This window comes from Artemia sp. Qi Xiang Cuo, chromosome 7 (assembly GCF_049724085.1).
Source record: "Artemia sp. Qi Xiang Cuo chromosome 7, ASM4972408v1, whole genome shotgun sequence".
Taxonomy (NCBI): domain Eukaryota; kingdom Metazoa; phylum Arthropoda; class Branchiopoda; order Anostraca; family Artemiidae; genus Artemia; species Artemia sp. Qi Xiang Cuo.
The window spans coordinates 81,819,426-81,835,372 of record NC_142800.1 but is presented as its reverse complement, the minus strand read 5'-3'; the positions used below and the strand labels follow the sequence as shown (position 1 = coordinate 81,835,372).

Here is a 15,947-nt window from a genome sequence, read left to right as displayed (position 1 = left end):
AGATGTGGGTTTTCTTTGCATTCACTCTGTTGTGAAAAAGTTTCTTTGCATTTCTTGAGGTAATATTTTCAAATATTTTGTTTGTACTGCAAGAGATATCATGTAAACCATTGTAGTCTTTGCAGTTTTTCCAATCAATTGAAACAAAAAATTGTTTGTGGGACATTTTATTAGCCCAAACTTTGCTCTTTTGCAATTTTTACTTTTGTAACATATGCCCTCATGGGACGCGGTATATGTTCTTATTGGGATATCTCCTTTTGATCTAGGTAAAACGAAAAGTCCAACTCCAATTCGTTGAATTTTGACAACGATTCTGAAGTCTATTAAAACATACAATCCCTGAAACTGGTGTGAACCCTCCTGAAAAAAAAACTAAAAAAAATAACGCAACAAACTTGTTATTAACAAGATAAGAGATATTGATGATTGGAAGGCTGGACGAAACTAATGCTTCGAATAACAAAGTATGTCATTAAAAGAAGTAATTACCGAAAATCCCGAACAAAACCCTTTAAGATAAGGAAACGAGTTCGCTCTTTTCTGTCTATTGAGTGAGCTGAGCTGCTCACTGGCAGTTCACACTGTAATGTGAGTGAGCTGCCATTTACCACAAAAAAAGACACGGAAAGTCTGTTTAAAACTCATTAATTGGACGTAAGACAGGCACCAAATTGGCTTTCTCATTATCTATCACGTATAACATGAAAAATTTGGGGTCCAGCCGAGGAACTAATGTACAACAAATTATTTAAAGGATTGGCCCCTTGAAAGTTGGTCCCTCCTCTAACACAAAGGGCTGAATATTTTCGATTAGCCTGAAACTTAGGTGAAACCTTGTGCAAAGGGAACCCCAATGCAGAAGGAAAAACTAACAAATTCATTGCTTCCCATGAAAATGCATTCCAAAAAAGAGCCAGAAAAGTGCTAGAAAATGCTTTTCCATCCAATTCAAATAGAAAGGGCTATCATATAAACTTGAGAGGGGGCTAATTCGATCGGAAATTGAAATGTTTAGTGCCCTTTTTAAAGCCCGAAAGCTACTGGAGGACAACTGGCTTCCTCCCGGTTTCTTTTATTCTACTAAGTCTTTCTCTAATCCCTATGATTCTCTATAATCAGGATTTTGAGATATCTATTTTGTTTAAAAACTTAAAAAAATCTAATGAATGTGGCTTCGCGGTTGATATCACTCCCACAGCCCCAGTGTTAACCTTAATCTTACCCAGCTACGATAACTCAACCCCCGGAACACGGAAAAAATAATTAAAATATAATAAAGATACGAAAATATATACTATAGAACCCCAAGGGTCGGCAACCTTTTCTGGCTTGTGGTTAAAATCACCCACAGTGTGAATATTACAGGGACATTCCATCGGTTAATGATATTTTCATTTTAAAACAGTCTCTTAGTGAATAATAATACACATTTTTATTAAGAGAATCCTTACAATGTGCTTTTGAACTTTAATTATAATTATAAAACTAAAAAAAAATATATGTAGCTCATCCCGCGGTGACCAGCAGGCCCATAGGTTGCTGACCCCTGTTCTACACGACATATTCTGCTTATTTTTTTGGAATATAGGTAGGGTATTCCGAAGTTCTTTCTTTTTTTCAGTAATTTTACTTGTCATACTTTCTCTGTGGCTGCTGAATTCTATGTGTTGGGGGAATTTTTCACGAGGGGGAAGGATATAATTTTGCTTGAGTAGAAATTACTGTGGGGGGAGTTTCCGTGGTGAAAAATTTTCGGAGTGGGGGAATAAGCCTAGCACCAAAGGATACGTCTGTACATATGTCAAAAAAAAGAAAGAAGAAAAAAAGAGCTCCACTGCTTTGCAGTGGAGGCAATAAACTTAAAGTAAAGTGGGTTTTTTTTTATTAATATTACATATTATGTGTAGTAGGCATATTGGATAAGTTTTGGTTTTTCTTAGATAGAATGCTATTAGACGAATGCAAAACTGGTTGGAAACTCGGTATAGGAACAAAATTGGAAACGTTTTGTCTTTTTACTGATTATGTAATTGAGGGGGCATCTAGGGTATATCAAGGGTAATATAAATATAATTTAATATAGCCACAATTTTAACATTCTGTTAAAAAAACAAAAATGAAAATAATATTCTGGAGACACTAAGGTAATTCTGTTTCAATATGCCCAGCTTTCCCCTCTGCATGCGCTTAATAACCAAAATGAAACAAAATCTTAATGGTATGGTTTCAACATTCAGGATTTTGATGCTATAGTGTCACGATTGCAACGTTGCTCTTATTAAAAAGTCTCATTATACATTGAGAGTTCAATAACAAATAAGTGTTGGCCCATAGAATTCTGCATGTACAAGAGAGGGATGAGACGTATTACTTCGACTGGGGGCGGCTGATAGTGCAAAACTAAAATATCAGTCCCGGGTCTATTCTCGGGGCAGGTGACGGATGCCCTGAGGTATATCTTAAGAGGGAGTGGGTCCCTTTATAAGCTATTCTGTCTGTAGGTATGAAAACAATAAAAAAAGCAGTTTTTCACCTAAAAAGATGGTCCTAGTTGTGTAAACGTTTTGCTTGCTGACAAAAAAGAGCCATTTTGGCACGTATTTGTATGTAGACATTCTCTTACTTTTAACCTTCTATGAAAGATAATTTTGACCACGCTCGTTTTTTCTACAGTAATTTGTTTTGATATTGTGCTATGTTTTTGAATGATTAAAAACAATGTCTGACTATTCTCCTGGGAAAATGTCTAGCCAATTTCGGTCTTGTATTTCTCTGAGATTTAACCTTGCCTATATCTGTCGAATAGTCCTTTATCTTTCTGCTCAGACGATATTTTTTGGAGGAAGGGGGTAACATGCAGAAAAAACGTCGATAGCAGGCTGATTAAACGGTGACTACAAGAAAAAAAATGTCAATATTATAGCAAACTTTTAGGTTATGAGGAGGAAGCCGAGGGCAAAAGTCTTTGCTCTCTTTGGTTTTTGGTTGCTCATTATTTTATTGTTTGTTTTTGTTTCGTTTTCGTGATAAAGATTGTCAGAAATTGTTTCACTCTTCAGGAAAAACTATTAAAAAAGCCTCAAGTAATATAGAATCTTAGATGAGTCCTAGAACCTACATTTTCCTTAAATAATTAAGAGCTAACGCATCCTAATAATAAATTTCATTATGCCTTTAAAGGCTTGAGCCGTTATTAACCGCAGCTGAAGTTTAGGAGGGAACATAAGAAGTTTATAAATTTTTTTGTTCTAGATTTTTTCATATGCTCTTGCCTTTTTTTCTGTAGTTAAGATAAAACATCTGCAGACTCAACTTTGCTTCATAATGCAAGCTAAACTACCTTGTATTGATCCTTGCCAGACATGGTAATAACCTTCAGACACTTAAAGAGCTGCACCTTTCTTCCAATCCGATTCAAGGTCCGTTGCCAGGGAATCTAAAGCTTATCATTACTGTCACAGCTAAAAGTCGTTTCTGACATTTTCCTGCTTCTGAGATAATTGCAAAAGTTGTTCTTAAAGGGAGGATTAGCAGGGCCATGTAAATTCTGTTTTTTTTTTTTTTTTTTTTAATATATAAACTGTCCTACTGATCTTTTCCTTTGAAATAGAGTAGCAAGCGGTTTTCACAATTATTTCCAAAGCGTAAAAATGTCGGATAGGACTTTTGGGTGTGACCCCGACATTATGTAGTTCAGCAGAGATAACAACAGCGTGCTGCTTTCGATACCTTCATTTTTGATGAAAAAGGCAAAAGAGAACTCCAAGGAATGGAAAAAAAGAGCTTCCCTTCTGGAAGAACATCTCTAGCGGAGAAAACAAAACTACTGGGGGACTGACAAATATGAGCTGAGCACTGCTAGTTTATAATATAGCTTCATCCGAACCCAAATGGTTGGTCGATTAGCATTTTTTTTTTCAGATATGCCTTACCGGAACAAATGTCTCAAGCTGGATTTTTTCATCAGCCCACAGATCCCGAAAGTGACAGAGCCCTTTGCTTCATTTGCAATGTTTGTCTAGTGTCTTGGGAACCAAATGATGAACCATGGTTCGTAATTCTTATTTTTCTTTTTCCAACTGCATATTTATTTGTTTTTAATTTTTATTAATAAACTTTTAGAATACAAGTTGAACTGTCTTTAATTAAAGTCGAAACCATATTTTTGAAGACTGGTACCTGACACATCGCCTTATATAAAAAATAATTTAAATGTTTTTTTCCAAAATTAGTTTTTCAGAGAAAATAAGAGAGCCCCATTAAGCCAAGAATGAGCAGAACTAAAGTCAAATAATCTTCCAAGCGTAAAACCACCACAAATCACTATCAATAAATAAATGAAACTAAAAACGAACAGAAATTAAAATAGATAGCCGAGTCTAACTCAAAACGAGCAGAAATTAACATGAGTAGAGCTGACAACCGCCATGCCTTCTCGAGACCAGAACGTAACTTGCGTTATCAAAATACGTTTCAAGTGTTTTCGCTTTTTTTTACTTTCATAAAAAAAATTATCAAAACTTTAAGGAATAAATATTAGTATATGTCAATTAAACTGACAATCCATGGTCATTTGTTTTTGTATTTTTCAGTGAAGTGCGAATTATGTTCTGGTCTTGAAAAGGTAAAGGGGTTATCAGCCCTACTCATATTACTACTCTCTACTTGTAGATAGAGAGTCGTAAATTATATCAGCCCTACTCATGCTACTGCTCTCTACTTGTAGATAGAGAGTCGTTGATTCTATCAGCCCAACTCAAGTTACTAGTCTCTACTTGTATATAGATAGTCATGGATTACATCAGCCCTACTCATATTACTACTCTATAATTGTAGATAGAGAGTCGTAGATTCTAGAGCTGGATGCTTGGCTGTAACGTATTTCAGAAAAGCACAGAATTTAGCATGGAAGTGGGACATAAATAAAAACAAATGCCTGACCATACACCTATCTTAGACATCCGTGAGAACGCATCTTTAAGGATGGTCTATTTTATATCTACTATTTATTAAACAAATTTAATACCTCTAATATTTGTTTGTAATGCCATCTTCGGTATTTAGAGGGCTTGGAATGTAAGTGTGGTCAATATCATTTTTTTGCGAATAGTCTGTTAAGAAAGTGTTTCAGAATCATGTTATACCATTTTTAAAGCTTTATGTTAGTGCTTTTCCAAAGGTTTTGTGCTTCTCGTGAAAAAATTCCAAAGAAAGTCAAAAATTTAAAAGGAACCATCGAACAATTAGGAAATCTTTTTTTGGCACTTGTATTTTTTTTTTTTTTTTTTTTTTTTTTTTTTTTTTTTTTTTTTTGCAGCTGTCCAAATTAATTCTTAGGAGAGTAAGAAATTTACCAGTTTGGTACTTACGAAAGTACTCTTACGAAAAATTATTTCTAGGTCTGAACATGAAAGGCATGCGCAAAACTGTCCCTATGTTGGTGGGCTTGGTACTCCAAATGTTCCATTAAGTGTGACTATGGCTACAGGCTCAGCTGTTCCACATGGAGATAGAGGTGAACACATTACTTGTATTGCTACAACAAGTAAAGAAGGCCTTATAGCTACTGGGTCTGAAAGAGGCTCAGTTGTTGTATGGAATGTTGACAAGCATCTAAAGGTAATTTTGTCATTAAATTTTCTTTTTCCACGAACGCGAAAGTTAGATTACAGTTTTTTGTACTTTACTGAAAAAAATATATATGTTTTTACTTTTATAACTTTAAAAAATCAAATCATATTAACATTTTGATTACTAAATTTCAGTATATGTATATGCAAATTCATTTGTATTTTTTTTTCAGTAAAGTGCAAATTATGTTCTGGCCTGGGGAAGGCATAGGGGTTTTGACCCCAACTTATGTTAATTTCTGCTCGTTTTGAGTTTGAATCGATTATTTATTGTAATTTCTGCTCGTTTTGGGTTTCATTTATTTATCGATGGTGATTTGTGGTAGTTTCACGCTTGGTAGATTATTTGGTTTTATTTTTGCTCATTTTTTGTTTAATGGAGTTCTTTACTTTTCTTTGAAAAACTTATTTTTTGAAAAAGTTTTTTTAATTCATTTCTATTCGTTTTATATTGACATAGTCTTTTCAGGGAAAAAGAAAATAATACTTTAAATCTGTTTTTTTTTTTTTTAGAATTTATAGTTTGGCCTGATCTTTGTATGCTGGAGAAAAATTTTCAGCAATTTTTAACAACATACACCCTCTTAAAAATCTGGACACAAATAGTAGTGTTTAATTTAGTTTCATACCTCCTCTAGTTGACCTGAATTGGAAAACTTGATACCATTCGCAAAAAAATCTGTTTACTTTCTTTTATAGCTTGGATACACTTACACTATTTTGATTTGGTTAAATTTTAAGAGCAGAAGTAGCCCCGAAAGTTTGAACACAATACCCTCAGTCGTTTTTGGGATACTGCTGAGATGCCTTATTGGGAATTAGCAATAACACAGTGCATTTTAATTTAATCTTATGGCAACATTTAGTTTTTAAAAATAAGGGTAATTGGGTGGGTGGGTGGGGGAGGGGAATTAGTTTCCCTCCAATCACTTTCGACTATTAAAAAGGCCACTATCCCATTTAATTTAAAGTTGAATTAGCTCTTTTTGAAGTTTCTAGGAAAAAAATTTCAAAAAAAACCTTTATGCCCCCAGGGCATAACTTGCTACCCTTCCCCTAAAGGCTTTGGGGAGAGTATCGTGCTCAAAGGTGTAATTTCCTGAACTTCAAACTGCGTGGAACAAAAAGGCTATCTAAAAATTTTGATTGGATGGGTTTGGGGAAATGGTGGATGTGGAAGGGGTGTTAGTTGCCTCCTAATCATTTTTGACTATTAAAAATGGCATTAGCCATTCAATTTCCAGTCAAATGAGCCCTTTTTGAAGTTTTTACGACGACGCTTTCTATAAAAACCTTATATGCCCCCAGGGCATAACTTACAACCCTTGCCCTGACGATTGTGGGGGGGGGGGTGTGTCATCCTCAAAGACATAATTTCCAGAACTTTCATCTACGTTGAACAAAATTGCTATCTTAAAATTTTAATTGGATGTGTTTGGTGAAAAGGGGGGCGTGAGAGGGGGGTTAGGTGCCCTCCAATCACTTTCGACTATTAAAATGGGCACTAGCCCTTTGAATTTCCAATTGAATGAGCCTTTTTGAAGTTTCTACGACAACGCCTTCTATAAAAACCTTATATGCCCCCAGGGCATAACTTAAAACCCTGGCCCTGAGGGTTGTGGAGGAGTGTCCTCTTCAAAAACATAATTCCTATTTGAAAATCAACTACGCTGAACAAAATGGCTATTTCAAAATTTTGATTGGGTGTGTTTGGGGAAATGGTGGGCGTGGAAGGGGTGGTTCCATTCACTTTCGACTATTAAAAAGGGGACAAGCCACTCCGATTTCCAATTGAATGAGCCCTTTTCGAGGTTTCTACGACAACTTCTTCGATACGAAATGCCTTGGTCTAAAGGAAAAAAACAATAAATAATATATTGTGCCAACACCGTTCTTATATGCCCCCAGGGCATAGCTTAAAACCCTTGCCCTGAGGGTTGTGGGGGAGTGACCTCCTCAAATACATATTTTCGTTCTATCTGGAAATCAACTACGCTGAACAAAATGGCTATCTCAAAATTTTGATTGGATGTATTTGGGGGAATGATGGGCGGGGGGGGGGCTAGTTGCCCTCCAATCACTTTCGACTATTAAAAAGGGCACTAGCCACTCCAATTTTCAATCGAATGAGCCCTTTTTGAAGTTTCTACGACAACTCCTTCGATGGCAACATAAGTCCACACCTCCACACCAACAGGTCGTAATGACATTGCACTTCTGAGGGTGTGGCTCATTTCTAAGATGAGTAAATTGTTTTCGGATGAAGTTGTTGGGTAGGAATGGTACTTTGATGCTCTATGACAAATGTTTAGTTGTCTTAGTTCAAATGGTGCTCCTAAATGAATGCACAAGCAAACCAAACTCACGACTTGGAACATACATACTTTAGAAGCATTTAAACCCTTTGCCAGACAGAATGAATCACTTGTAGAGTCTTTATTTGAAAATCGGGGATTTTTACTGCCCGATTTTGCTTTATTTGGATTTTACATGAATTATAATTAAACGAATTAGACAAAAAGCGCATCCATACGCAAGACACGAAGAAACAAACTATTATATAAAGCTCGAGTGCTTGATGAGAAATAAAATGCTTCAGTATATTTAGAATACCTGATTCTTGCGAAATTGAAAGTGCCCTCACATGATCTTACCCTGTAATCATTTCATCAACCCTCATTCCCAAATACGTGAAATTAGTTTCTCTTTCAGTCACTACATTTCCAAAAGAATGTATCTTATTTCTTTCAAAATGTTGAATATTTGAAAAAATCTTCTTTCATTTTCAGAATATTGAATAATAATTGATTCATTCGCAATTAACTAGAAAATTGAGCTAAAGTGATCTCTATAATAGCAAACAAATCATCTACCTATATGACTTGAACGACATAACTGTTTCATTGGACACGTTTTAAGTATGCAACTAGTAACAAATTCTTTTATTTCGGAAACATGTATCAAGAAAAGTTGTGGCTCTAGGATCAAACCTTCAGGGAACCCTTCATTCTATTTTTCTTTCTGATGATGTTGACGATCTGACAAATACTGTCTGCATTCTATCCTCCAAATATGATTTTATCCATTTCATCATCCAGACCGGGAAAAGTATTTTAGTCAGTTTTGATATGAGTACCTCATGAATAAGAGTATTGGAAGCTATCGATACTGGCTAGAAGGCAGAATTCATTTTCGTTTAAAAATTTTGCCAATATTTCATACATAATCTTTTCAAATAGTTTAGAAAATACCGTTAATATTGAAATGTGCCTATAGTTAATAGTTTGGCATCTATCACCATTCTTACATAAAGGCGTTATCTGCCTTTTTTTCAGTTGTTTGGGAATTATTTCTTTTCTTAAATGAAATATTTAATTAAAAGAAAAACATGGCAAATAACCAGGAAAATTTATTTTAATTCTCTTTTTGGTATTCTATCAACTCAAGGGGATTTGGAGAGAGGAAGCGATGTAAATGCTTTTTGTAACTCATGCATATCATCCTGATTTAAATCTAAAGTGCATCAACCATACTAATATTAGAAGTTGTTACAATTGGTCTCACACTGTTATTAATTGGCCGAGATACACTTGAACCAATTTTTGTAAAATAGGCACAACATCTTTTAGTTATATCAGCATCGTCTTTTAAGCTATATCCGCACCGATCCGACGAGGTAATAATAGCATTTGAGATCTCTTCTCGAAAATAACTTAATTCAGGCAAAGATGTAATTCCGAAAAATATTCAAAATTTCTATGTTGGAAGATTCCAACAAAATATAAAAACATACTCAAACAGCACAAAATTGCAATGTATTTTTCCTTAAAGTATACCAATAATAATAAAAAAATACTTGTGCCAATTTAGCGATGCCAAATATTCATTAAATTTATCAAACACAATAGTTTCCTGACCTATAGTTTATTTTTAGCTTGTTTAAGATGGGGTATACTTTTTAAATGTTTTTAAATAGTATTATTTCCTTTTGCATGAGTCCCATATCAGAAGAGTAATTCATGCATATATGTATCAAGGAGGCACACTTGTGCCTCTATAGAGAGGCGACCCACCACAATGTTAAGCGATTTCAGGTCCTAGAGGTCGCAGAGAGACGGCGGTAATTGCATTTTGTAGCCCAAGCTCAAACTAAGAAACGTGCAAAATTTCATCCTCCTCCGACTTTATCTTCATAAGGTAAACTGGGCTGGAAGTTTCGACCCTCCCACCACAGCCCCCCTTTAACGTTGTCCGATTGGGCTGAAATTTAGAGGTTAAGCTTTCCTAGGGCCCGGGAGCTTATCCTCGAAATTTCAGCTCAATCCGATCACTCCTTCCCTGTTTTCAAAAAACCAAATATAGCCACTTAAAATTCATTCTCATCATTTCTTTTTTTTTCTTATCCACGCCTACGGGCCACAGTTGGCAACTGATCCGGGTGAATGAGGACTCATTCGAAGCAGAATTTGACCTGTTAGGGCCTTTTGATATTTTCAGTACTGAAAAAAATATCCCCCGAATTTACATTTACGAAAAACCTTGTTTTCCTATAATAGCCCTTGTTAATTTTTCCCACCACAACCCCCCTTTAACGTTGTCTAATCGGGCTGAAATTTAGAGGATAAGCTTTCCTGGGGCCTGGAAGCTTGTCCTCGAAATTTCAGCTCAATCTGATCACTCCTTCTCTGTTTTCCAAAAACCAAATATCAAGTTTTGTGGGAATTTGCTTGCGTCGAAAATAGATTCCATTTACTAAAAAACAATTATAATTGTGTCTCTTTAGTCCAGCGGTTGATACTCTAGACTGTCAGGCGGAAAATCCGGGTTCGATTCACCGTCAGAGCAAATTTTTTATATACTGAATTTAAACTTTAAAAAAGAAACTCAGTTTCTTTTTTAAATTATTTGAAAAAAATTACGTTTTCTAAAGAGTTAAAGAGGCTTAGTTACACGGTCGACCCTTAAAACGTACAGGGATTAGGAGGCACAGTTGGGGGGCTGTTAAAGAGGCTGAGTCACAAGTTCGAACCTTAAAACGTACAGGGATTAGGAGGCACCCTGTACGACGTGATTTGAGTATTCAGGAATTAAAAGCCTTAACTCAAGAATCTTCAAGAGCGGGGGGTTTGGGGGCGGCAGCCTCCCAACTTTAACTCCTGACACGATCAGCTAACAGTTAGTCTAGCAATAATAAGTAATAAACTGTACAAAAAGGTGCTGTAATTATTTGAAAAAAACTACGTTTTCGAAAGAGTTAAAGAGGCTGAGTCACAAGTTCGAACCCTAAAACGTACAGGGATTAGGAGGCACAGTTGGGGGGCTGCCGCCACCCAAACCCCCCGCTTTCGCAGCCTTTAAATAAAAAAAAGTTCTTTAAACTGAAAGTAAGGAGCAACATTAAATCTTAAAACGAACAGAAATTATTCCGTATATGAAAGGGGCTGTGCCCTCCTCAACGCCTCGTTCTTTACGCTAAAGTTTTTATTGTTTAAAAAAAAGAGTTGTGAGAAAGTCAAACTTTAGCGTAAAGAGCGAGGCGTTGAGGAGGGCACAGCCCCTTTCATATACGGAATAATTTCTGTTCGTTTTAAGATTTAATGTCGCTCTTTACTTTCAGTTTAAAGAACTTTTTTTTATTTAAAGGCTGCGAAAGTGGGGGTTTGGGGGCGGCAGCCCCCAACTGTGCCTCCTAATCATTGTACGTTTTAAGGTTCGACCTTGTAACTCAGCCTCTTTAACTCTTTAGAAAACGTAGTGTTTTTCAAATAATAATAGTATATAGCAGACATCCTGGCTTGTACCTTGTGTCCTTATTCTTTCCCTTTTTTATATAGCATTTGTAGGTTTTCTTTATTTGGGCATGTTTTGTTTAAGCTAGCTTTTTTTGTATTTTATCCCGTTCATAAGGGTTTCTGGATGAAAAAAAAAACAATATATTTAGACTTTTGTTATCAATTTTGTGTTAAAACGTGTTTTTTTTTTGCTTTTTAACTCTTTAGCAAGTTTTGCCCGTTAAAGGTAGATTTTCGTTTCAGTTATATATACAAATGATGTCAATATATTTGATGGATTGACTAAAGGGAGCTTTCTTAATCAAGCAAAAGATAAAACTTACAATATGTGTATCACTAATGTCAAACTGCAGGTGAACTTTCATCAGGTTATTGCTAGTAAATTAAAACGACAAAAGATAGCACACTCTTTGATTTGGTTGTACCACTTTATGCAAATCGAAGCGTACAATTTTATCAGTCCAGCCTCTGTCAAATTCGGCTAACTATGGTTTCTGATACAAACAAAGAGAATAACTTTGGTTTTTATTGGATGTCAGTAAAGTTTTTACTATAGCATCGCTTTCTCTTTTGGTAATTACCTTCCTGGATTATTTATTCGCTATAATTTAAGTTTCACACGCTGTATCTTAAGAAATCACTAGATTAAGGAAACAATCTTAGGTATAGAAGTAAATTCACTAAAAATCACTAACCATCACTAGAATTACAATCACGAAATCACTTGGCACTAAAGAAAAGTCACCAAAAACAGTGATAAGTCACAAGAGGTAATTTGTAAATAAAAATGAAAATCTAGAGCAAAGACATGCGCGGTTAGAAGACTTGTGACACCGAGAATGTGAGTAAGTCAATGAAAATCAACCTGAACAGCGAGAATCAGAACGTTTCAAAATTGAAAATGATAGCGATAATGATTATGTTTGGGATTTTGACATGGATAAGGTCATCAATGCCTACCATACCTTTGTTGAAAAAACAGGTTCAGCGATAAAGTATTTCATAATGACGAAAGACAAGCCGAGGTAAAACGAACCCAACAAATTGAAAATTATAGTGATGATGATTGGGTTTTGAATTTTGACATTGGATAAGCTCATCATTGTCTACCATACCTTTGAAAATCAAATCGCTGGAAGAAAAAGAGGTTTTTGTCCCACCACCTTAACAATTAAAAGAAACAAAGGTTCAGCGAAATGTCTTTCAAAATGACAAAAGACAAGCTGAGGCAAAAGTTAATGGTACAATAAAAAAAAATGTAATTTTGCAAAGACACTGCTTCTAATTTAAGGTCAATAGGAATTTTAGGCCATTTAGAATAACCGAAAACTTATCTGAAACTAAAACATCTTTTTATATCTTGATATTGTTGATTTGTTACAAAATTTTCATTCCGATTTAAGAAATGTAGTTTTTAATAATCCTACATAATGATCATATTTTGAATAAACTGAAACTTAGTATTGAAAACCAACATTATTATTTATCAAGAGCTAGGAACAAGTTTATTTTCCCGTTTGTTAAGAATTCGAGAGCGAGGTTTAAGTTTAAGACCTCAAGTTCCTTAAATTGCGAATCAATGCAAGTCATCTGAGTTGGTTACTGAATCACCTGCATTCCTCACATTTAAAAAGAATTTAAAGAAGATGATTCTTTCAACTGAAAGCAGAAGACTATACTGATATTTTTTATGCTTTGTGGTGATTATTGTTCCTATGCTCAGTTACTTTTTTCTCCAGTTATCCTTTTTCTTTTCTCATTTTCTCCTTTTTTTCTAAGAAGTATGGATTTTTGTTATTGTTGTTGGTTTGTTTCTTGCGCTAAAGGAAAAGGAGACGATAAAAAAAGTCTTAGGAGATAAAAATAAGGAGGTGTAATAACATTTCCAAGGATTTTTTTTTCTTTTTGTCTTAGACATATTTTTATTTTAGTTTTTCAGCTTTGCTAATCAAGGTATAATATTTTTGAACACTAGAGTCACATGGACAATGGACCACAAAAAGGAAATAGGAAATAAAAACACTCACAAATAAAAAAAGAAGGAAAAGTATATTTTTCTCCCTGAAAAGTTTTAAACTTTTCGAAATCTTCTTCGTTTGTTGCGTTGATTCTCTGCTAGATGAAAATATTTCTCTGTGGACATCTTGTGCCCTTCTATAGGGAAATCCTATTAAAATTTCTTTTTCTTTTTCAGAAGGAAATGTCGTTTGAAATAGATGTTTCAAAAACTGTTCAAAATGGCCCTGACTTTGACCTCTCTTCCATTTTGACGTCTCTTTGTGTAATTGGACCTTGTACACCAGAGAAAATAAGGCAGGGCGGTGTTAGTCCTAGTCTAATTGCGGGTCTTTCTGTTAGAAGGATTCATTTTAAGAGGAGTGCTGTTGATTTTATGTCATTTGAACCTATGGATTCACCTACAGTTGAAACTGAAACAAATAATGAGCTACAATTAGCCATGATTTTAAACGTTTATGACCTGTCTCGACGAGTAAAGCCTTATGATTTGACAAAATCCAATGGAGGAAAAACCCTAGGTTCTGATTTGTTAAAAAATACGAAGAAGAAATTTTTCTCCCCTTTGTCGTCGTCTCCTATAAGTGGCACACAAAGCGAAAAAACGTCTTGGTATAAAGCGGATATCTCTGACCCGTTAGTAGAGACTCTTTTTATTAGTGATAGTTTAGCCTCTAAATATGGTTGGCCTCCTTCAACCAAAGGCAAGATACAAAAAGTGGACTATCATGAAAGCTCGTCTGGTATTAAAAGTGATAGATATGATGACAAATATACTCCCCCTGTAATACAAAAAATCGATTTGTCTGCTATAATCAAAGAAAAGAATGGCCAAAGCTGGGTTATCCACAGTATTACACCAACTCTGAGTGGGAGGACGGTGCTTGTCGTTGTGAAAACGAAGGAAGAGACAGACAGTGATGAAGGTATGCTAGTGCTATTTAATGTGTATCGTTCAGAGAATAGGATGAAACTACATGAAGATCCTCTGGCAGTGACTACCTTACATCCATTTCCTAAGCAGATTTGCATGGTGCCTTGTGATTTTCTTTGCGTGGAAGAATTTGACTTCAGTGATGATCTTCACAGAGGTTTTGCTGCTTGTTTGACTTCCAATGGGAAATTGAAACTTCTTGATTTGGAACTAATGGAGTATGTGGCGTCGACTTCACAGAAAGAGAAGTTAACATCTCTTACTTTTTGCTCAAGTAAGTAAACAAATTAATTATTACTCTGTTGATTTCGTATTTCTTCTATAAATGTACATATAATACTGTAAATAATTTTTATTTCTTAACAGTACCCAATTTATCTTTGGAAGAGTTTTTACTGAATAAATAGTACGATTAATGCTACTACCTCATCAGTGTGAGTGATATTACTAATGGAAAAACAAAACAGAAATGCAGTAAACAAACTATTGTATATTTATTAGTTGGTCTTTGGTATATTTATGATTAGGTTTCCATCTGGACTGCAAGAAACAACTACCTTATTCTATTCTTTTGTTTCCTCTTTCTTTTTAAATTATGTTAATTAGTTTTTTTTTCACCTGATGGACAAGCTCTGCTATTTGGGTTGATTATCTGTTGTGTTGCTTGATTAATTTGAATAACGGAAATAACAGCAACTACTTTATTGGTGAGAAGAACATTGCGTTATTGAAGAATAAACAAATTGTCAAAATAAATGGCTGAAATAAGAAACAGAGCTCATGTAAACAGGTAGATAACTAACATAAAAAAATAAAGATTTATATTCTGAGAAGGAGCAATGAAAGTGTGGTAACAAAAACATTAACAAAGACAGAGGTAATTTTACTTCAGTTTTTGCTGTCCTGAAACACCTCGATCATCCCCCCCCCCCCGAAAAAATAAATGGAATCCCAAGCACCGCCCTCCCCCATGCAACAACAAGCTCTGTTACTAAATTTCTCTGGGTTTGTTATTAAATTGATTTTTTTTTTATTCAATCAGTCACATATATAATGGGTCTTCTTTTTCCTCTGTAGGTTGTGTTGAATGATCTATCACTTTGATTCAATATTAAGTAGTAGTTAATGATATCAAAAGGTTTTATTCTACTGATTTCAAGTTGTTTTATGTTTAAGGTTCTATTTTCCTTATGATTTTCTTTATGATTATATGACAAACCCCTTATGTATGATCTTGTATTGTTATGATCTATAGGACAATTCCATTTCAGATTCTTAAAAATTGTTGAAAATGTAAGAGATATCACATTTAAAAACCAATTTAAAATGGTTTTTATGGGAGTACAAGTTTTGAAAAAAACTGCTTTATTTTATCAATAAAACGTCATATTTTATGTCTTTTAGGGGAGGAGAGAGGAATGATATTAAGTGCCCTTCCCTATTGGTTCCCTTGCTCACAGCCTGGTTTAAATACATTTTACGGTATGGTCAAAAAATCACCGAATGGCTCTAAAATCAAGTGATTAGACAAGAAAAACTGTCTCTCGTATTAGACAAGAGACATTTTTGCAG

General features: G+C 34.8%; 1 protein-coding gene across 1 annotated transcript in view; it reads left to right on the top strand.

Moving 5' to 3' along the window:
- The window catches only part of Bruce (BIR repeat containing ubiquitin-conjugating enzyme), a 406,259-nt gene that overhangs the window by 26,341 nt on the left and 363,971 nt on the right, over positions 1-15,947 (top strand). The window contains exons 5-7 of the mRNA XM_089091938.1: positions 3,925-4,053; positions 5,403-5,622; positions 13,620-14,649. Of these exons, the coding sequence (XP_088948064.1) occupies positions 3,925-4,053; positions 5,403-5,622; positions 13,620-14,649 (1,379 nt within the window). The remainder of the gene's footprint in view (positions 1-3,924; positions 4,054-5,402; positions 5,623-13,619; positions 14,650-15,947) is intronic.